This window comes from Lontra canadensis, unplaced genomic scaffold, assembly GCF_010015895.1.
Source record: "Lontra canadensis isolate GAN:19392208 unplaced genomic scaffold, GSC_riverotter_1.0 scaffold38, whole genome shotgun sequence".
Classification (NCBI taxonomy): Eukaryota; Metazoa; Chordata; class Mammalia; order Carnivora; family Mustelidae; genus Lontra; species Lontra canadensis.
In genome coordinates this window covers 15,818,933-15,843,593 of record NW_022631032.1, presented here as the reverse complement: position 1 = coordinate 15,843,593, position 24,661 = coordinate 15,818,933, and the positions used below count along the sequence as shown (strand labels likewise).

At 38.4% G+C, this 24,661-nt stretch overlaps 1 protein-coding gene across 2 annotated transcripts in view; it reads right to left on the bottom strand.

Moving 5' to 3' along the window:
- The window catches only part of CPNE4 (copine 4), a 475,067-nt gene that overhangs the window by 340,616 nt on the left and 109,790 nt on the right, over nucleotides 1-24,661 (bottom strand). For both annotated transcript variants that reach the window (XM_032869701.1, XM_032869702.1), the window contains exon 2: nucleotides 215-395. In XM_032869701.1, the coding sequence (XP_032725592.1) occupies nucleotides 215-395 (181 nt within the window). The remainder of the gene's footprint in view (nucleotides 1-214; nucleotides 396-24,661) is intronic.

The window sequence follows — 24,661 nt, the reverse complement described above, 5'->3', positions numbered from 1 at the left end:
CCCACAGTGAGCACACAGAGTAAGGGTAAATGTCAAAATACCCAGGGCATTAAAACCACCGCATCCAAACATCACGATACAAGCAGAAATGTGATCATATTCATTTCAAGAATGTTCTGTCTCATCAAAACCATCTGAAGACAGGAAATGCAAAAAACATTTCTGAATCAATCCCCCCAGCCATACTTCTGTCCATTTCCTTGGACATGCCTACCTCAAACCACTGCCCGTGGGACTGCATCTTGAGGATGACACAGGGATCTGGTTTGGAAAGAGCATCTCTGTCAGAAATGCCTTTGCAGGCAACACGCAACTCAACTTTGGTCAGGCAGGGGCTGTTAAAGATTCCCAGCGTATTGGCAGCAGACTCGTAAATGTTGCTCATCTTCTTCATTCTGTGTCAGGCAAGAAAGAGGAAAAAAGACACACCAGTCACCATGGTATTTGTCAAAGGAGAAAGCCTTCTGATCACCTTTCAGGATATTGTTCAACAAACAACTTCAAATCCTGAATTACTTATTATTTCACTTTCTACCCCAGTGGCACAATTCCAGTGAAACAAACAAACAAACAAATAAAACCAAAGAAACAACAAGAAACCCCAACAGGTGCTGGTGCGCTTGGCTAGGAAGGCAATTTTTCTATACGATTTGCATACATTTGCATAGTAAAATTTTTAGTTTGTGAAATAAAATTAATCAATTAGTGCAAACTGTAATCCAGCTCTATATTAAGTGCATGACTTATGTGAAATCTCACAGATTTGTTGGCTAGTCAATATAATCACATTCCAAGTTTCTAAGACTCCCTAAAAATCCAGTTCTCCTCTTCCTTTTATGTGATGGCACAGAGAAGAATGTTGTCCTACCTGAAGACATCATCTCAGCTTCCCTTTATTTTTTATTTTTAAGATTTTATTTATTTATTTGACAGGCAGAGATCACAAGTAGGCAGGGAGGCAGGCAGAGAGAGAGAGGAGAAAGCAGGCTCCCCGCGGAGCAAAGAGCCTGATGTGGGGCTCGATCCCAGTACCCTGGGATCATGACCTGAGCCGAAGGCAGAGGCTTTAAGCCACTGAGCCACCCAGGTGCCCCCCAGCTTCCCTTTCTTAACCCTGGCCCACCATCTCAAGATGCCAACAGCAAGCAAGCTCCAGGAAAGAGGCCCAGAATCAGATTTTCTGCTCCAAGTGTGGAAGTCCATCCTCAGCTTTCCTCCCTCTTACCTGCCACATCAGAATTCAGAATCAAAAAGGGGAAAGAATGGGGGAGACTCTATAAGAGGAAAGACACAGCCTCTGATTCTGAACTCTCAGAACCAGCAATCATAATAAGCATTGCAGTCCTCCTTCCCATCTCCACGTGATAACACTTTGCATCATGCAGGCCTGGGCTATGGGCATCCCCCCCAAGGCCACCAACACTCTTCTCCTCTTAGGAGGACTGGACCTGTGAGGACACTGGAAGATTCTCCCAGTCATGAAATTCAATATCCTCCCCATGGAATTCTGTTTCCTTGTAGATTTCTTAGAAAAATGGCAATGGCTTCCTCAACCTCACACAGCGTCAGGCCTTCTTCATCTATAAAGTGGGGGTAATCCCTCTCTTCTTCCCCTTCTCCACAAATATTCAGTAGGTTTCCCCTTGGTACTCAGCACTATACTAGGTTCAAGTACACTTCTTTCACAAGGTGACGGATGTTCCTCAGTATTACACACCCACTCCCCAACTGGTCTCTCCAAACTAAGCTGCCAGCTCCATGCCAAAGCCAAGCCTTTTCCAATCTGACAATGCCCCTTACTCATGGCAGATGGAACCCAACCTTCTCTCCCAATGGTCTTCCACAAAGCTCTCCACTCTTGCTCTGCATTTTTCTTCCACTTTCCTTCCTTCCTTCTCTTATTTTCTCTCTCTTCTCCTCCCTTCCTCCTACTACTTTCTTTCCTTCCTCCCTCTCTTTTTTTCCCATCCCAACTCTCCAACATCCTATTTAATTATTGTGAACATAAGTTTTTCCCTATATATACTGAAGGGAAATTGCACTGACTGCCACAAACTTATGTCCTTGAAGAGGACAGATAAGCTATGTCCTCTGTGCCATACCTGGCTCACCACCTATTTGGGTAAATAAAGTTTTATTGGAACACAGGCAAATTCATTGATTTATATATTGTGTATGGTTGCTCTCACTGCAACTGTAGAATTGAATAGTTGCAACAGAGACTGCATGGCCTGTAAAGTCTAAAATATTTACCATCTGTCCCTCTTTAGAAAATGTTTTCTAAGCTCTTCTCTTAAATATCAGGTAACCGGGATTTGCAGTCAGGGAAGAGTTGCGATTCTATTTTAGTATCTGTTATGGAGTCAGTTTGAGGATGAGACTTGTTCTATGTTCAACCATACAGAACATTAACAGGGATTCAAGGACATTCTTTTCAACATATGAGAAAATTCAAGCTCAGAAAGAACAGATAACTTACCCACACTACATAATTATTCTCATTGCAGAGCTGGGGCCAGAATGCCAGTTTTCAAGCCCCTAGCCCAAAGCTATTCTTATCATATGTAATACCTTTAGCCACAGAAGTGTTTGACTCTACCAAGGAGCAAGAGATACAATATCTCTGATTTATTTCAACCTCCATACAGAATCATATTTTCCTTATATTTAAAAGTAAATTTTATTCACATATAGAAAATATGCAAATTGTAAATGCACAGCTTAACAAATGACTGTCCCTCTATTTTTACAGGTTGTGAGCAGACCAATTATTAGAGCAACACAGAAGGCAGAGCATGCATGAAATGCAATTTATAAGAACAGTGAACAGAGAGAAGGAATAGACTAGTGGAAAAAAGCTTTCTGTTCAGGCAATGTTGGAAATGTTGTGAGCACTTCATCAACTTTTTGATAAAGATAGCTTATTCTTCAATCAATGTCTTCCTGAATTCTGCTTTTCCTAACACATTAACTGGCTCATTGGAATCCACATTTCTCTTGTGCAGTTCTGAGTGGTCTCTCCTATCGCTAGAGGCATTATCTTTTCTAACTGCCCCATCCTTATAGACTCATGCCTGAATTCATCTCCTTTCTTTTTCCTTTTTGTCTTAAAGAATCTATTTTTAGAACAATTTTGTATTCACAGAAAATTGAGAGGAAGATACCGAGATTTCCCACATGCCCCCTTTCCCCACACCTGCATATCCTCTCCATCATCAAAGTACCCCACCAGAGTACCTCTGTTATAACTGATGAACCTACACTGTTCATCCAAATTCTAGAGTTTACATTGGGGTTCACTCTTGGTATTCATTCTGTGGGTTTAAACAAATATATAATGGCAAGTATCTACCATTACAGTATCATACAGAGTAGTTTCATTGCCCTAAAAATCCTCTTTGCTCTGCCTATTCATCCCTCCTTCCCCATACCCTTTGGCAACCAGTGATTTTTTGCTATCTCCATAGTTTTGGCTTTTCCCAGAATGTCATATAGGAATCATGCAGTATATAGCCTTTTCAGATTGGCTCCTTTCACCTATCCACTTTCTTGACCCACTGACTCTTTCTATAGAACACAAGGTTTTCTACAGAATGATACATTTCTCTAATGTCTAGTCTTAATTATGAGGCATAATGGGAGAAATATTTCATTAAGGAGAACCTTCCAGGTTTAAATTCTGGCTTCTCCATTCGCTAAGCATGTGAGCATGAGCAGGGTACTTCACTTCTCTCATAGTTATACCTATTCCGAAGAGTTGCTATGATAAGTAGATGAAATAATATATGTAAAGTGATTAGCATAATGCCAGGTATATAGCAGGAGCTCCAAAAGTGGAGCTATTATTATTGTAATCTGATGGCTCTCAATATTAAAAAAAAATTCATTTTTCCCACTGCCTACTGGAACTCTTTTAAAATTCCCACTATTACTTTAAGATCAAAGTTCTACTAGACCCCTTAAATGCATTCCGTCTTTGTAGCCCATACCTGCAATAAACAAATGAACTGGGACACATGTTCAGAGTTTTTTTTTTAACCAATGGGACAGATGGCCAGGAATTCTATGGACTATTCCTTTAGGCAATGGGAAGCCCTTGGAGGATTTAAAACTGGGAAGATGGATATGGTGAAATACACACTTGATAAAGATCAATCTGGTATCAATATGATGGTTGGACTGAAGGAGAGAAAAAAGTCTGTGATTGTCTAAATGATGCTATGCTGGTCATTATCCCTTCCCCATTGATTATTCTCTATTCTTCTACTGTTTAGGGAGCTAAGAGGCTGACCTCTACTGACTGCCAGCTCATTGTTGGCTACTTTCCTGTTGTTATGGTCTGAACATTTGTGTCCCGCCCCAAATTCATTCATTGAAATCCTAACTCCCAAAGGTGACAGTGTTAGTTATGAGGGTGGAACCCTTATGAATGAGATTAGTTCTCTTATAAAAAAGATTCCATAGAGCTCCCTAGGTGTTTCCATCACGTGAGGATACAATGAGAAGTCTGTGACCCAGATGCGGGCCCTCATCTGACAATGCTGATCTTGAAGGCCATCCTGATATTGAACTTCCAGATTCCAGAACTGTGAAAAATAAAGTTCTGTTGTTTTTCAGCCACTAAGTCTATGGTGCTTTGTTATAGCAGCTCAGACAGACTAAGACACCTGTTGTGTTGAAGTGATGCAGACCCAGGGAAGGGTGGAGAGAGAAAAGAGTATATTTCTTCCTAACTCCTATCCTGCTCCTTAGCAGTGGCAAGTGCCTACATGACCCTGGTCCTGTTAGGCAACTCTGTCTCCAAGGTTCTAACTATCACTGTGCTTTGGTGATACTGTTTCCTCCTGCAGGGCTCTCCAGCATGGATTTTACCATGGGTTTGTCCACCTTAAGGAATGAGTTCGGACCTCTTACAAACCCATGTCAGTCAGTCATGCTAGGGTAGAGAAAGCATAAGGTCTTAGTTTTGTTCCCTACCCCCACTGGCTGAGGGCAGTCAATTCTCCAGAAATGGGATAGCTACGAGCCATTAAAAACCAACACTCAACACCAGTGGGGGATGGATCCACTAAGTTGATAGAAGGATCTAGGGCAGGGTGTCAACAGGGTCTATTTCACTGCAGTAGTTAATCGCTGGTTATTTATATATGAACTCCTCTAGGTCAGAGCCTACCCTTATATTTCGTTGCATCCACAATAGTGTTCATCTTGATAGTATTTGTAGACTGGTGATGAAACCAACATAAACCTTCAGTTTGGATGGGGGTGGGGGATAGAGTATAGGAAAGAAATGTGGAAATAGTAAAGATAAATCTCCTAACTTTTCACAATTATTCCTAGGTTCTGGCTTACCTTCATGTGCATGCACAAATGAAAGCCCTGACCAGATATACTGGAGTTCATGAGTTCTTCTGTCTGCCCACAAAGAACAGTAGTCCTGACCTTGACTTCGGAGGTAGTACATAGGCCAGTGAAGTCAAATTGTTTGGCTTTGGCCCAGCTGAAGCTCACCACTGAAAGGTGATCACAAAATATGGCTCTGTCAGCGAGTGATCAGCTACCTCCAGCCGCAGATAAGTGAAGTAAACAACTAATTTCACACTCTGTTAGAGAACAGGATTAATATGACCAGATTATCAATACATTTTCTGAGGCCTATTTAAATCCTCTTTGTTGCCTTTCATACAATACCTGTTTTTACAGAGACTAATGTCTGCTGAGAATTATTTTGATGAAAGCTGACTTTTGGCCAATTTTAGAAGCAAATTATAATTGTCCTTTCACTTAGGTAATTTAAGTTACATATTTAAAAAAAAACAAAAAAACACTTCAACATATCCACATTCTCTAACAGGACAAACTGATCCTGAAACTTAATTAGGTTCTGAATGAGCTGCAAACAACGCCAAGACAATAGAGAGCTCAAGAGAGAAGAGAATCAGCTTGAGTTCACAGGGGAACCAATTGAGCAGAGCTTGTCTTAAAACTGTGTTAAGAATAAGTGCATAATCACTGTTCTGCTTGCTTTGGCATTATTTGGCCTTTTTAAATGTCACAGCACAACCAGGGAAGGCTGGTGTGCTAGAGGTCTCTATCACACTATCACACATTTCCATCTCAATTCTAGAACTACGTATGGAATATCTGCCATGTGCCTTGCACTGTGCTGGAAGCTGGAGGTACCGAGCATTCATTCACTCCACTGAAGATAAACCAGTTATTCCATGAGGACTCATCAATTTATTTCCTATTCAACATTCTGATTTACTGGATTTAGTGGAGAATAATACTCAGGGAGCTTGGCTGACTCAGCCAGTAGAGTGTGAAACTCTTGATCTCAGGGTTTTAAGTTCAAGGTCCACTTTGGGTGTAGAGATTACTTAAAAATAAAATCTTAAAAAAAAAAAAAAGAAGAAGTCTACTCTTGAGTGACAAGCATTGTGCTGAACACTGTAAAGGATGGAGACATAAATAAGACAGTCCATCTTCCGAAAGGTTCATATTCTAGAGCAGTGCTTTTCACTGTAGCTTCTGTTTCAAGGGTCTGGGGTGGGGCCTCAGATGCTGTTCCTTGGGTGGCCTTTGACCACACTTTGGGTGGGTAGGTTGTTGCATATAAACTAAGCATTTATAAAATAAGAAAAATTGTTCCACAGGTTAACTTAAGATCAGGTACTCATGTAAGAGATGCAGAAAGGCATAGAGGGCAAGAGTGTGGATGAAGCATTAGAGTATTTGAGACTAACCCAAGTACTACCCACTTGCGGGACTATGGGCAAGTTACTTGAATCCTCTATGCCTCAGTGTCCTCACGTCTAAAATGGGATAATGAAAGTCCCTATCCTGTAGAGTTATTTTCAGAATTAAGTGAACTAATCCACATAAACTCCTCAGAAGAATCCTGATCTACAGTGAGCATTCAACAAATGCAAAATGTTATTGTCCTTTTTAGAAATCGTACCAGTAAGCTCAGGTAACATTTATCTAGCTCTTCTGTATCTGCCAAGCACTCAACTGTTTGTCAACCAATCTTTAGAAGAATCCTTCACCTGATCCCCCAGGAGAATCCCACGGTAGGTGCTATCAGGATGCCCCGTTCCCTGGAGAGGGACTACAGCCTTGAGACGTGAAACAGTTGCACATGGCTATCCAGGCACAGAGTGGGGAGGACAAGGATTTGAAACCAGAGCCCCAGCTCCAGAATTTGGACCCTTACCCACTCTGCTACACTTCCCTCCCTGTGGGACAGCTACTTAAGACTCTCAAGAAAACATAGGGCACTTCCCCAAATTTCTTGACCCCCCTGGTTCCCCTGAATATCAGACAGCAGCTGCCCCCTCTCCTTTTTGTCTATCCCACAAAGCCCACAGCCCCCTTCTCTCTGTCTCCAAGGCTTTTAGATCCTTTATTATTTTTTTTTTCTTTTACAGCTAGTCTTTTATTTTGTAAACTAATCTGCCCTCTAGGTTTCTCTCCTCTTAAAACTTTAATCATTACTTACCCTGTCAGCTCCTCCTTTGGCAGTACACACACTGAATCTTCCCCAGAGGGTGGGAAAGGGAGAAAAGCTGTGGATATTTATACTTTGTACCCTCATCAAGCATATCATGTATAAATCTCTTTTAAAAGTAACTTGCTTTCCTAGCCACTAATGCTAACTACGCAAATAACCAACTACACATATAATATTTCATTTCATCCTTGAGACAATCTCTTGAGATAGGAATTATCAGCCTCATGCCATAGACATAAAAAAATGAGGTTTATGGTGGTTAAGTAACCTGCCCCAAAGTCATAGCTGGTAAGTGACAGAGCCAGGGATTAAGCCTGGGTCTAATGGACTCCCAAACCTGCATATTTGAACATTTCTTATAAAGTGATTTACATTCTTAATTTGCTTAACAATTACTTTCTTCTAGATGATGCAAAGGCAAACTTCAACCCTGTTCCAATCTTAACAAATCTCTAAGGTGCAGCGCGTGCATTAATGAGCTTGCACTTTAGCAGTCTTTAAAAAAATCACTTTTCCTCTTACTTTACTCTCAGGAAGTCCAAGTCATTTTTGCAATTCTGTGACAGTAGCCTAATCCTGCAAGCCGAGGAACTGTGTCTGGGAATCCAGTGTCTGTTCTCTGATGTTTTCAAACACGGAGCACTTGCTAGTTACAGATGTACCCAGCAACCCAGAATTAAAACCATGAGAACCACAAAGGGACATGGTTCTAATGAATAAGATTCAAAATTGATAGTATGTGTACATGAATGTTTTTCTAGAATATACTATGCCAAATCACTAAAGTGCAGTAAATTATTACTTCAGTCATTTCCTGAGCTTTCTAATTTGAGATAACAGAGGGACTAAAAGAAAAAATCAGCAGAGATGCTATTTCCTGAAAAACAGCTTTCCTGGGAAAATGTGCATAAGGAATCAGATATATTGATGCTCTAGGAACTTACAGGCTCACATTTTTTTCTCTAACAGTGAATCATAAAGATGAGATTTTTTTTCTAGAAAGCAATTATGTCCATTGCATCACATTTGTATTAATTTTATAGCAGTCAAATGTCACCCACTTTTAGGAGAAGAACTGGATGTATAAAATTTACCTGGATAATTATAAAGGCTGATAGAAATTTTTAAACATAAAACTTGAACAAAATATCAAAAGAAATCGTATAAATGACTATCTCTTCCATGTTACAGTCCTCCTTTTCCTATCATACCAACTCTAGCTCCTAAAGGAGAGAGAAAGAACAAATTCAGTGATGTTCTTTATATTTTGGCACTGAAATAATTTCTTCCTGTTTCTCAGGCAACTAAATTTACCCAGTAGAAACATCAAATCCCAGTCTTATTTTGTTTGGTTATTTTCATTTTCTAATATAATCATAGGTTTGAGTCTTCCATTAATGTTATGTTAACAGGAAGCTGGGGACTCATAAAATGGATTTTGAGCTTCTGGTCTCATACACGGAGCTAAATTTAAAAGGAAGAAGAGGCAAGATCATTTTTATATTCAAGAGGAAAAACTAAGACAGCATATGAAGCCAGAAGCCAATTTCCTCGAGAAAGCAGGATAACTGGTCACTTATGATCCCTAATCTTCTCCTACACATCTTCTCATTTAAGACTTGCTTCTGCTTTCAATAATATCCTAGCATTTACCTGTTTTTGCTTGGTTAGTAAAGGACGACATGATGTGTTTTGGGAAAGAAGAAGGGGTTGAGTAGATGACCAAGTGTAATAAGAAATACCTGTTAGGATACAGAATACAACCTGTAGTTCAGCCGTGCTCAACAGAAATATATGTGATTATAGAAATGTTATATATTTATGCTGTCCAATATGACATACCTACTGAGCACTTCAACTATGGTTAGTGCAACTGAGGAAGTGAGTTTTTAATTTTATTTCATTTTAATTTAAATTTTAAAAGCCTGCTGTGGCTAGTGGCTATCATAACTAACATGAACTAGACAAACGGTATTAGATTACGGTTCATAGTTCTCTTTTCTTTTCTTTTCTTTTCTTTTTGTTTGTTTGTTTCTCCTAAAGACTAAAACTAAATGGGGTTGCTCAAAAACACTTCCCAGTATAAATGCAGTGTCTGGGACCTCACCTCAAAGTGATTCATTAAAACAGGACTCTTTTATAAGAGAAATCTAGCTGCCCACTATTTGGTGGAGACTGGATGCAGAAGTGTTGAGAGGACTTAACAGGTCCAGCTTAGCTCAGAGGCTTTCTCCACTGTGCCAGCCGAGCTGACTGGCAGGGACTGCCTGTGATACTGCATGGAAAGAGTGCATGATTAATGATGGCTACCGCCCACATGCATGGCAGGGGAAAGTGGCAGCCTGGTGGCTCTTCTGCTGGTACTAGGACAGACCTGAAGGAAAATACTAGGAGTGAGAACCTCTTTAGAACTTTTTGCTATCTTTTTGTGTCTTCATCAATTTCTTTCATGAGTGTTCGTTCTGTAGTTTCTAGAGTATAGATCCTTTACCTCTTTGGTTAAATTTATTCCTAGGTATCTTGTGGTTTTTGTTACTATTGTAAATGGAATCAATTCCTTAATTTCTCTTTCCACAGTTACGTTGTTAGTGTGTAGAAAAGCACCTGATTCCTGTGCATTGATTTTGTATCCTGCCACGTTGCTGAATTACTGTATGAGTTCTGGTAATTTGGGGTAGAGTCTTTCGGCTTTTCCACATAAAGTATCATGTCATCTGCAAAGAAAGAGAGTTTGACTTCTTTGCCAATTTGAATGCCTTATATTTCTTTTTGTTGTCTGACTGCTGATGCTAGGACTTCTAGTCCTATGTTGAACAATAGTGGTGAGAGTGGGCATCCCTGTCATGTTCCTCACTTTAATAGAAAAGCTTTCAGCTTTTCCCCATTGATAATGATATTCACTGTGGGCTTTTCACAGATGGTCCCTTATGAAAGAAATTGAAGAAGACACAAAAAGATGGAAAAACATCCCATGCTCATAAATTAGAAGAATAAACATTGTTGAAATATCTACACTGCCCAGAGCAATCTACATTTTCAATGCCATCCTTATTAAAATACCATTGGCATTTTTTAAGGAGTTGGAAGAAACAATCCTAAAATTTATATGGAACCAGTAAAGACCCCGAATCACCAAGGGAATACTGAAAAAGAAAAACAAAGCTGGGGGCATCGTTGCCTGATTTCAAGGTATACTACAAAGCTGTGATTACCAGGACAGCATGGTACTGGCACAAAAACAGACATATAGATCAATGAAACAGAATAGAGACTCCAGAAATGGTCTCTCAATTTTATGGCCAACTAATCTTTGACAAATCAGTAAAAAAATATCCAATGGGAAAAAAGTCTCTTCAATACGTGGTGCTGGGAAAACAGGACAGCTACATACAGAAAAATAAAACTGGACCATTTTCTTACACCATACACAAAGATAAACCCAAAATGGATGAAAGACCTCAATGTGAGACAGGAATCCATCAAAATCCTAGAGAAGAACATAGGCAGTAACCTCTTTAACATCAGCCACAACAAATTCTTTCAAAACATGTCTCCAAAGGCAAGGAAACAAAAGCAAAAATGAACTTTTGGGACTTCATCAAGATAAAAAGCTTCTGCACAGCAAAGGAAACAGTCAACAAAACTAAGAGACAATCCACAGAATGAGAGAAGATATTTGCAAATAACATTACAGATAAAGGGCTGGTACCCACGATCTATAAAGAACTTATCAAACTCAACACCCAAGAAACAAATAATCCAGTCAAAAAATGGGCAGAAGACATGAGCAGACACTTCTCCAAAAAAGAAATACAAATGTCTAACAGACACATGAAAAAATGCTCAACATCACTAGCCATCAGGGAAATACAAATCAAAACCACAATGAGATACCAACTTATACTACTGAGAATGGCAAAAATTAACAAAACAGGAAACAATAAATGTTGGCTAGGATGTGGAAAAAGGGAAACCCTCTTACACTGTTGGTGGGAATGCAAGCTAGTACAGCCACTCTGGAAAACAGTATGGAGTTTCCTCAAGATGTTAAAAATAGAGCTATCTTACAACCCAGCAATTGCACTACTAAGTATTTTCTCCATGATACAGATGTAGTGAAAAGAAGGGGAACATACACCCCAATGTTCATAGCAGCAATGTCCATAATAGCCAAGCTGTGGAAGGAGCTGAGATGCCTTTTAACAGACAAATGGATAAAGAAGATGTAGTACATACATGAAATGGAATATTACTCAGCCATCAGAAAGGATGAATACCTACCATTTGCAATGACATGGATAGAACTGGAGGAGATTATGCTAAGTGAAATAAGTCAAGTAGAGAAAGATAATTATCATATGGTTTCATTCATAGGTGGAACATAAGGAATAGCACAGAGGACCATATTGGAAGGGAGGGAAAACCGAAGAGGGAGAAATCAGAGAGGGAGATGAACCACGAGAGACTATGGACTCTAAGAAACAAACTGAGGGTTTCAAAGGGGAGCAGGGTGGGGGGATAGGTAGCTGGGTGATGGGTATTAAGGAGGTCACATGTTGTGATAAGCATGAATGAGTGTTATTGCAACTAATGAATCACTGAACACTGTATCAGAAACCAATGATGGCTAACAATCATTAATCGTGTTAAATGAACAATATAATAAAAAAAAAGAAATTCCTTCTAATGTGGCATTACCTTTAAGTCTGATGTGTAATAATGTTTCTAGTAAACATTTCAAAATGTCAGAACATAAGCTTTGTGGCAAATGACCTTGCTAGAGTAGCTATGGATAAAAAAGGAGAGACAAGAGTTCAGATAGAAGTAGCATGTAAACTGGGTATGTTTTTTGGGAGTGGAGAAGAACTGCTTGAAAGGGAGGACATTTTGAAAAATAGTATCATGTCTGTCTCAGAGATAGGTCATATGACCAGCCCTCAAGGACACATGGGTGTTACTGAGGGGAAGAGGAAAACCATAGCACATATGGAAGGAGTGGTATCTGCATGTCAACATTCGCACATGGAAACACATACACATATTCTCTCTTTCTCTCTGTTTCTCAAACTTCTAGAGGACCAGATGGCAAGGTGGGATAGCTTTTGTATAACAATGTGAAAAATGTATATTCATTGGAATTATTTGAGAAGGAAAAAAATCTCCCTGCTAGCAGAGAATTTTTAGGGGACCTCTAGCAGCAGGAGGGGACAGTCAAATTGATCAAGTCTATGTACCTGGGCAAGGCTTTTGGGGAGACATTATTAGATGAGGAAGAAACTTGACAGATGCCATGTGTGTGGCAGCTGAGATTTCTGTGGATTTCCAATTCTCACGAAATGTGAGAAGAATTTAGCACAGGAAAATCTGCAGGCTCCAGTGTGGGCAGAGACAGACCAGAGAAACAAGTGCCACACATAAAATAATAACAGCCACAGTGGTAGCAATTATAGCAACTGCTCTTGAATACTTATGTGTCCAGCACTGTGCTCAATGCTTCTAGTTACACTATCACATTTTAGGTTATTCAATTATGGTTTCAATGGTTATAAAAGGGAAATTGATATTATTTTTATAGTTGAAAAAACCAAGATTCAGAAAATCTAAGTAAATTGCTAGATCACATTACCAAAAAATGGAATCAGGATTCAATCATGTTTTTCAAATCCCAACTCCAAAGTTCAGCATTTTTCTTCTGTAATTGTTGTTCTGCCCCCTGTACACCTTAAGATCTTGGTTTAGATTCTAGTTCTATTTGTGTGCCTCAATGCTGGCAGTCCCAGAGTGTTATATCTCATTCATTCATTCATAAAATATTTATTGAACACTTCAAGTATGTGCTGGAAACTGTGCTGGGTACTGGGAGATACAAAGATGAAAAGACGGGCTCACTACATTCAAGAATCTCACAGGTAAATGGGGAAATAGATAAGCAGAGATTTATAATGGATTATTTTGCCTGTTATGCCTTCTGCCACATTTCCATTAAGATAGCCATGGAGAAACTCAGAAGGTCACAATAGTGCTAGAAAGGAAAAAACATCCAGGTGAAATTTCCTCTGGTTCTTTTCTACAGAGCACTATGTTACGGAACTATTGTTCTAACTTTATGAGGTAGTAAAAAAATATATATATTCACAAAAGAAGCAAATGGAAGATTTTATAACATAAAGCAAGTTTCATTACAGCAGGAAGTTTCAGTCATTAGTATGTGAATGTGCCCTGTGAATCTCCAAAAAGGATGCAGGTGTGGTGTATAATATTCTAAACTTATTGAGTCCCAGAAAATTTTTCATGAAATACATTCAAAGATAAATGATTAACAAAAAAGAAAAACAAAAACAAACTTTGGAAAAATGAGGTTAAAAGGCAATAAATAGAGGCATATTGCATTTAGTGATATTTTGTTTCCTATAGAAAGTACTATAATTGGGGGCTGAGAAAAGAAAGGAACCAGTGCAGTGTGGGAGGCACGGTCTATCATGTACCACACTACACAGGAAAATGGCCACAGTCTGGCCAACCTATTCCAGATAAATACCAACTGAATTCACCAACTTAGGCCAGTACTAGATATCAAGGTGACCTTCAAATGACAGGTAGAAGTTGGCAGTGAATGGATAGTAAGGAGGATTAAAGACACTCCACTTAGCCTGCCTACTAGTAAATGCCAGGATGGGAAGATTTTTTTTTTCCCCAACCAACCCTGAATGAGTAAATAGAAAATAAAATGTGACCTAAGAAAAGGGTGGGAATAACTAAACTGGTCCATTCATATGACCGAATGTCACTGTAGGGGCCAAGGGCAGAATGCCCCAAAAGGGCAAAAGAGGCTGTCCTGTTCTGAGTTGAAGGCAACTGACACTCTGCAGATGCAAGAGAAACTTTTGCTCCTTAACCACATGGAAGAATCTAAATTAGGGGTCTCTTCTAGAACAAAGGTTGTTAGCAGAGACAACTTTAATCTGAATGACCCATCTGTATGGCAAGGCAAACATATGCTCCTCTTAGTGCCCCAAGAATTGCTTTCTATCCCTCTGAAGTCCCACACCCCTAACCCTTCCCTCCTTAGTTCAGGATGACATATATACCTCATTTGCCTGTCTTTGGAATTTCCCTGTCTGTATGGATTCTCTCTATGTACAAAGTTACTTTTTACTTTCTCCTGTTAATCTGTCTCATGTCAATTTGATTCTCAATCCAGCTAGAAGGACCCTTGAAGGGGACAGGAAATTCTTGCTCCCCAACACCACATAGTAACAAAAATAAAGGACCTCTTTTGATACATACCAGCACGGATGAATCTCCTAGAAACAATGTTGAAAAAATGTGCCAGATACAAAAGAGTACATGCTGTCTGGTCCCAATTATATCAAGTTCAAAAACAGGCCCAAATTCATTGTAATGATTGAAATCAGAACAATGGTTACCTTTTGTGGGAATGAATGATGAGAGGGATACAAGAGAAGCTTTTAGGGTGCAGAAATATTCTATATCTTGACTTGGGAGTGTATGCTTTGTAGAAATTCATGGAGCTGTATACTTAACGATGTGAACTCTCTTTATGCTTATTGCACTTGGATAAAATTTTACTTAAAAGATAATAGATGGTATACATAAGATTAACATATTTAATATGTTAGTAGTCATAAAGAAGTTAAATGTCCCTTACTAAAGGACTGAGAGTCTTAGATTATCTCTAAAATTTAACTAGGTGGTACTTACAAAGCAAACTATACCAAGTAAATGTATAGATAAATAATGGAATGAGTGAATGTATAGATAATGAAGAAAAAGATAAACTCCAATTTTTAAAAAGTGGGGATATAACATGAGACAAAATAGGATCTCATGAGTATTATGAAATAAAATAGAATCTAAGGAAACAAACCTTAAGTGAGACAAAAAGAATCATTTCTCTCCTCTCTCCTAATCTAGATTCATTATAATTTATTCCTCATTGCAATCAGCAACTACTAGGTTTTCAGGGGTGTTTGCCAAATTGTTCAACCCAAATTTGGTCACTCCCCTGCCCAACATCCTTCTGTGGTATATAAGTTCTGTAGGCCAAAGTCCACATTTCTCATCTTAGAATTACTGACTGACTTTTCCTACCTTTGCCAGTCAGGCATACTATTTACTCTCCAGGCACTTTATTATTTTTTTTAATTTAAATTCAATTAGACAACATATAATGCATCATTAGTTTTCGATGTAATGTTCAGTGATTCGTTAATTGCATATAACACCCACTGTTCATCACATCACATGCCCTCCTTAATGCCCATCACCCAGTTACCCCCCATCCCCCCACCCACCTCCCTTTCCACAACCCTCAGTTTGTTTCAAGGAATCGAGAGTCTGTCATGGTTTGTTTCCCTCTTGGATTTCTTCCCATTCAGTTTTCCCTCCCTTCCCCTATTGTCCTCTGCAGTATTCCTTATATTCCAGACACTTCTCCAAAGAAGACATACAAATGGCTAACAGACACATGAAAAAATGCTCCACATCACTTACCATCGGGGAAATACAAATCAAAACCACAATGAGATATCACCTCACACCAGTTAGAAAGGCTAAAATTAACAAGACATAAAATTAACAAGGAACAATAAATGTTGGCAAGGATGTGGAGAAAGAGGAACCTTCTTACACTGTTGGTGGGAATGCAAGCTAGTACAGCCACTCTGGGAAACAGTATGGAGGTTTCTACAGTCGCTTTAAACTACTCTAGTCTCACTACTCTTTATCACTCATTCAAATCTTTTTGTCCCTTTACTGAAATGCCCATGGAATTATATTATTTTTATCACACCAAAAAGTCCTGCTCACTTAGGCCTCCTTCTTGGCCCCATTTTAATCCCCTGATAAAGTTTTCATGACTACCAACATACCCATTAGTCACTTCTTAATTTGTGTTCCTATGGTCCCCTCACATCAATTATCACACACACGTTACAACTCTAAGCTGTCGTGGTCCTGGTGGGTAGGGACCAAGGACTATTCAACAAAAGTTGAAAGCAGGATCAACTGGGAGTGAAGTCTCCTACCCTGGCTGAAGACAGGCCGAAGCTCTTGGATATTTAAAATGTGTGGCTCCACCAGCTGATAAAGAGATCACTAGAATCAGAAATAGAGATTGAGGTAGCCAGTCAGACCCTCAAAATGCCAGGTGACTTAGAAGTGCAACAAGTACATCTATTCTGTCGTCTTAGAATCAAATATTACATCAACGTGAGACTCCAAAGCATCCTATCTAAGAGGACACTTCACTTCCATTCTCCTTCTCTCTTTCTCTCTGCATTAAGCTTCTCACTAACACTGCCTGAAACACAAATTTACACAGTACAGGGCTAAAACAAAAGAAGAGCATGGAGGGTCTGAAATGCATAGGTTCAGTCAGATTGGATAACTGTGAGTAACCCAACAGTCAAGACAAAGGTTTCTTGCTCATGCTTGAGGTAGAGACATCATTGTGCCCACACAGTTGACACTCACAGGGCAGCACCAAAGAGCAATAATGTCAATACTGACACTTTTGTTCTGCATCTCAGAAATCCAATTCTCTGAAAAGAAATGATGTTACTTCTGGGTAGAATTCAATTTATTCCTACCCAATTCATTTCTACTTCCACCACCAACTGGACTAGAACAATTGAACACATCCCTTAACCTTCAGATCTTTCAGGCTCTAGTCTTTGTGTCAGTCTTATTTCACTGGAGCAAAAAGCCTAGGAAGCAAACAAGGCAAATTCTTATGATCTTAGACCACTGGGAAGAGATGCTCATAATCAAAGGTACTCTCCTCTCACCCCCAAAATCCCTAAAATTCAATCTGACAAATAATTATTGTGCTTAATACTCTATTACATTCTATGAGGGGCCCTGAAATATTAAGATGTGGTCACTGCGTTTGAAGAACTGTCAGTGTGACTAAGTAGATGAAATATTTTCTCATGGAAGGCACTATAGCATATTTAAATACGTACACTTTTTAGTCAGACAGCCTGGCTTGAATCCTGGATCTACAATTTACTAACTCTATAACTGTAGACAAGATGTATTTTGGTTTCCTCATCTGCAAAATGGAACTAATAGGAGAATCTACCTTAGCATTGTCGTGAGGATTCAGGGAGTAATGATGTAGATATGGAACACAGATTAAGTGCTTAATGATTGTTATGGTACCAATGTTAATGTGAAAAATATTTCTGCAAGTACCATATGATGAATTGCTAAAATAATTAGCAAGGACAAAGACGAGTGATGACAAAACCCAGAAAAGATAGACATTTTGTTCCAAAGTGCAGCAAAGAAAGATGAAAAGCAATATTTATCAAATAGCTTTCTTTATGCCAAGGTGTACTGAACCATCAATACCTCACCTATAAAATGAAAGAGACAAGTCTAAAGACAAACCAAAAGCCTGGTCTGAATTCAGAGAGGCTTAGAAAAGAAGAAGGGAAATGCCAATTTACATGTCCAGTCATCAAAAAATGGCAAAAACACAAAAGTAGCATGCCGTGTCTGGAGGTCATGAGATGCTCAAATAGATCAGAATATCACCTGTGTGGTGCATGACAGAAGGGGAAGTGTTAGGAACTCAAGGACTTGAATCTGTGTCTTGGCTCTGACATTTCCTAGTTGTGACAAAACTTTTCTGACCCTAGCATTCTTGTTCTAAGAAAGAAGATAAATATAGCTACCTCCCAGGGCTATCATGAAGATTAGAGCAGATCATAGACATAAAAGAACCAAACATAATAATCAACACAGCAAACTCCATAAAAGTGTTGTTTCCGGTTCCATTTCTCTTGTCCTATGGTTCAGAATATAGCAAATACCCAAATGCTCTCCATACTCAGTGTCAGCTCTTTGGAGAGAGCTATGATTTGAAAACCAATCATTATTATAAATCAAGACTCTAAACTAAAAGCTTCATGTTAAGTCATTCATACATTTTGGTTTGGGTCAAAAACTTGGAACAAACCGGTTCAATTGTAATTTACGCTTGTTCATCAGACATGTGAAATTTTTTGGCAAGTTCTGTAAAATAATTAGCTTTAGGGAGGGTTAAAATTAGCTAACTTCATTCTTATTTGAAAGTCTAAGTTTAGTTTAATTAAAAGCTTGAGGAAGTAACCTTGCTATTTCATAGCCCTCTTTCATGCTAAGAGTAGGACTAAAAAAAAAACAAAGGTAAAAATGTTGTGTGTGTGTGTGTGTGTGTGTGTGTGTGTGTGTGTGTGTTGGGGGGTGGTATAAAAATCTTCTCATCCAACATTCCATGTGTTCCTTTAGAACTCTGGCAATTAGGCAGAGCCATGTGACTAGTTTTGAGTAGTACTGTGCTTTAGGAAGAAGAGTAGAAGAGTCAGTGCATGTCCTTTAGCTGTCCTCCCTGCCATATTGATCACAAAGCCTTTTAGCGAGATACTAGTGTGACAATATCAAAACATCTGGAGTCACTGAGTCAACACTGTAAGACAGTAGCCATAGAGAAGTACCTGGACCTAAAAAGGACTTTATGTAATTGAAAAATAAACCTTTGGTATGTTAGGCATTGACATTTGGGCTTCTTACTGTAACATAAACCTAATCTATCCTCATCAATGAGATATCCACATCAATTTATTTTCTTGACTCAAACAAAATTTATGTGTATACTGGGGTAGAAATAAAAGAGACTGAAAGAAAAAGAATATGAGAATGCATGCACTATCAGAGAAAAGCATCACTCTGTAAGAATTAAGACATGATTTACTGACTCTGATTGCCAGACCCATCTCCTAAACTCAGTTAAGGCTCTTCTGGAGTAAGCCATCTATAATGACAATCTATAATGACAACCGAACATTCTACCAGTGGCTATTCCTAGAATGGTTTTAAGGTAGAAGAGTCTCTTGAAATTCAACTCTTACTTTTCATTAATCCATCCCTCAAATTCCTCTTTCATCACTCGTGGTTTTCTTTATAACTAGCCACTAAGTACCTGCCATTCTAGCATTTCAGGGACACTGTCCATTATTTATGACTTCTCCAGGAAGAATTAATTTTTTGTCCATGGGTTTTATCTCATGTGCCTTACATAAATTGTCAAACATTTCTTAAAATACAATTTACAGTTTTCTCTTATAAAACATTTTTCAGAAATTAAAGAAATACAAGTTCATGGTTTAAAAATGGGAACTATTAAGAAAACATAAGGAAAAAAAAAACATTTGTAATTTCACCACCCAGACTTTAAAAACTACTATTATTTTGGCATATTTTATTACTGCCTTTTTATGTTTACAAATTTTAAACAGAATCAGAATCTGTACTAGTTTTTGTACTGCTTTTTAAAAAATATAGTGATTCAGTAATTCCGTATATCACCCTGTGTTCATCACAAGAAGGGCCCTCCTTAATCCCCATCATCTATTTAGCCTATCCCCACTATGCCCTCCCTTCTGGTAATTTTTTATACTGCTTTTTAACCTAAAGATATATTAAAGAGTATATATCCCGCTGTCATAAGTTTTTATAAACTTCAGTTTTAATAACTAATATTCCATTATATTGACATGTTAAATTTATTTTAAAACGTCAGAACAAATAGATTCAATTATAATTTAGACTGGTTCATTGGACATGTGGGATTTTGCTCCCAAAGTGTCATTCTTTAAAGATACTCTAATAGACTTACATATATATATAATATAATATAATATAATATAATATAATATAATATATATATATCTCTATATCTCTAATAGACTTACATATATATATATATATATATATATATATATATATATATATATATATCTGTGTCCCAAAGCCCAGGTTTACTCCAGACATTAGCTTCATAAAATTATACAGTACCATTCCTTAAAGCAATCTGATACTTTTGCTTTTTGATCACCAAAGTGAAATCAGGGTCATCTGGCTTGTGAGAAACTGAGGGAAATGCAGACAGCCTAATAAGACCAGAGAGGGGTCTACTAAAAAGATGTCTTAAGTAAATAAGTGGCTTGTGCCAGCTAAGCCTCAGGCCCTAAGGAAAATGACTCTCATTTTTCTCCAAGATTTTCTTTCTAATTCTGTACACCAAGAGTAAGACCCAGAGGCAGAAGACAAAAGCACCAAGGGGCCAGATGGCTGCTTCTATTCTTCTCTCAATCTAAATAATAACCAAAGGGACCCTCCTGACTCTCACATGATCCAGCTCAATTTGACAGAGTAGGAGACTAGATAGGGATTTGGGTCAATGGTCCACCTGGTGATAGGATTGATTTGCAATGTCCTCCCCATATTACATGTTCCCTGGGGACTGGCCAAGGACACTGAAAAAACAAAGGTCCTGAACCCATCTCATCAGAGCACAATTAATAAAAATAGCCACATGACATGTCCTATTTCCCTTTCATCTGTTAAATCCTCATTCGTACTCCCCCTTGAATAGCCACTCATCTCCACCCTCCACCCCAACTTCCAATCCCCACCCCATAACTTGGCAAATTCCTTTTACTTGGAATGTCCTCCCACTCTCCCAACACACACATCACAATTTCAGCTGAAAAATCACCAACTCCAGGAAGTCAACCAGAGAGAGCACTAGGCTAAGTTGGTTGCCCCTCCTCACCACTCCCATAATACCTTGGTTTCATCACTGCACCAGCGATTGGCTTGTTTGATCAAAGTCAGTGATTAATTTGCCTGCTTTCTGCACAAAACTATAAACTCCATGAAGACATAGACCTTCCATCTTTCCATCTGTAAATCCACATCAATTGGCACATGACATTAAAAAAAAAATTTGCTATTATACACAAAGAAGGTTCTGCTTGAGAATAAAAAAAAAAAAAGGTTTTTTTTACCCTTCTACTTGAATGGGAAAATACAACTTTAGGAATTGGGGATGGGGGAGAAAAAAAATAGGAAGAGAAAGAATAGAAAATACATTCTTATAATGTGCCCAATGCTATTCTAAAGTACACATAAATGTAAACAGGGCTCTTATATCAACCATCCAAAAGATGTTCCAAGACATTCTTAATGTACAGAATGTAAAGTGTTGGACTAGTTGGGCAATTTCCCCAGGGTCATACAACTAACGAGCACTTGAGCAAAAAGACAAGCTTAGGTATTCTGACTCTGGGTGATTCATCACACCATGTTATCCTGCATTTTATTCATAATTTCAGGGAATCTAGGGACTTTCGACATGTTTTCTACCTGCCTGCTCAGGAAAGTAAGGAAGTCAGAAATAGGATTGATCCTTTTATATTTGCAGATGGAATAAAGACGGGACTAGTAGAAGTAATAGTCTTCAGATTGTGGGAAATTTTATCTCTAAGTGGCATCCCAGTGCTAAGGAGATTTGCTCAGTTCTGATGGGTTTCAACAGCAAGTAAGCTACTTAATGAAAGAGAGAAAATAATTAGATATCATAGCAGTTAATGATTAGTAGAAAAAATTCTATGATCTATCTAATTGAATTTTTAAAAATACACACACACACATTTACAACTTACTGTATTTAAATTAAATTTTTATATGCAATTTTTTTAAAGGGAAATAAGAAGATGCCTAACTAGCCTGAACTGTAGGTTGTCTCCACTAGAATCTAGAATCAGGCATGGAGAATCTATAGAAATAAGAGGCAGGTATGGATTAGAGGCATTAATTTTAAAAATTGTGAGAAACCCCAAGAAAAAGGGCAGGATGGAGAAAAACTACTAAGTGTTTTGTCTGCTTCTCCCCCAAGTTAGCATGTGACAAGCACTGCAAAGAAAATTAGCTAATAAACATTTGTTGATTTGAAGCGGAACTACTAGAATAGGTGTACTAAGATTTTAAATGAGCAATAATCATACTTATAACAAACATATTTTAAAAGATATGAAAAATTATTTTAAAAAAGAATTATGAGAAGAAACAAGTGTGGTTTGTTGGAAGATAAGAGAAAACAAAACCATGAATAAAACAGGAGAGGGTTTTTGAGGAGGGGTCTGAAGAGGAGAAACCAGAGAAGAAAGCTGTTATGGCTAGGTCACGTACCCAGGGACCTTCCCTTGGAAAAGCAAACTCTGACTGTAGGTGTAGCTATTTTAACCAAGAAAAACCTATTTTAAAGTCTGTATCTATAAATCTCACTAGACAAAATACCAGAGACTGTTAATCCCATTCCTTTAAACTCAGCCTCCCTATTTTCAATGAGAAATTGTCTATTTCTTTCCTGTTGTCTAAAATTCCTTTACTACTCTAGAGAAGGATGATTACTTAAGTTAGGACTTGAAGGCTGAGTCTGAAATCACATGAGAAAGAAGAAAAGCACACCAGGAAAACGGAGCAGATTGGGCGAAGGAGTGGAGGTCTGAGGTTGAGATGGTGGGAAGCAAGCGTACAGCATTGAGTGGTCCATGTGATTAGACTGGTGGAAAGGAGAGCACAGCATCGAGAGGAGGCTGAACTGTAGGACAGGGCGAGCCTTGCAACTAACAAGAGATAGGGTTATTTACTGAACATTTATTAGGTTTCAGTGATTTTGTCTTGCAATTTACTTTCTGCCTCATTTAAACCTTTTTTGTTTCTTAATTTAAACCTCACAACAACCTTACAGGCAGTTATTATTATTATTTTAGAGATAGGGAAACCAAAGCTCAGAGAATCTTGTTTATTTGCTTGTTTGTTTTTAGTTGTTTTATTTGCTTTGCTTCCAATTGTGCTGGAATACAAAATACAAAAGCAATCATTTAACTTCCCTTTCTATATTCCTTTAGTGGACTCCAGCACTTTCAGGATTAAGAGTAAGCTCCACAGAGCCCTTCTCCCACCATATCACCACACATGCCTTTCCCTCCAACCACAGCAAATGAGTTGTTATTTACCATGCATTCATGGGGCTCAATTAGAACTCAAGACATCTCATTGTCATTGTGAATTATTCATCTCATTCCCACCCCAGACTGGGTGCACTCTGAGGTCAAGGGTGTGTTGTATTTGTATTTTTATCCCATTGTCAAGTACAATGCCTAATTCAAAATGAGGGCTCAATCAATATTTGTTGAATGGATGAATGAATGAATGAATCAATCAATCAATCAAATCATCTTTGTGTTCCTCTATGCAAAGCAATCCTCCAAAAATACTCAGCAGGACAGTTTACCCTCTGATCTGGACATTAACCAGAGTTTCATTTTTTTCCACCTGTCCTCACTCCCTACCCCCCAACATGTTTTCCTGACTTTGTCTTTGTAGCAGGAGGTAGAGGGAGGTAGGTAAGTTATATCTGAGAGAGCACTAATTCAAGAACAACCTTGCAAACAGGCAAGAAAAGTAATTTCCTTTTCTATTTACATTCTTGACACCATTTAGCTTTCTGTAAAAATATGTAACAACCACTCAAACACATATTAGACACATGCATAGGATAAAAGCCTGGAAGAAAATACACCACTATGTTAATATTAATTCCTTTCAGAGTCATGGGATTACAGGTAATCTTCGGTGTTGTACATTTTGGAATTTTCTAAATTATGTATAACAAACATGCACATATTACTTTTGTAACAAAAGCACAATAAAGTTTATGTTTCAAAGCATTAAGCAAACTCTGTAGACATGAGTTCCCATGGTATAATACTGATGTTCAAAAATCTACAATAAGCATGTATTAATTATACATACCATATGAATGATTTAAAATATAGATAATTTAAAACCTACTCTGCTTTTGTAAAAAAGAAAAAAAAACACTGCTTGCAGATAAAATATGGATTGTATTTAACACAAAAGTTCAGTGATTCATACTTTAAATATGAAACCTAAGGGCATTTCATCATGAAAGCAGTCCAAACCTATTCAAAGGAACAAGCCTTTCAAGCCAGTGACCTCCACAGCCCTGTTTCCTTTGCCATTCAACAATCCAAGTTGCCCATCTGTTACAGACAGGGTCTTAAAGGGCAATGGCATCTTAGCTGCGACTGTCCACAGCAAGCTTTCCAAAGCCTACCTCAAGACCTGAAGCTGTGTCCGAGCAGGTGTGCCTAAGGCGTGATCACCATGAGGACACAAAAGCTGTGTCCTGTCCATGCCTGCATTTGGCCATGCTTGTTAAGGCAAACATCCTGGAGTGATTACTTGGCTGTCCACACTCACTCCAGG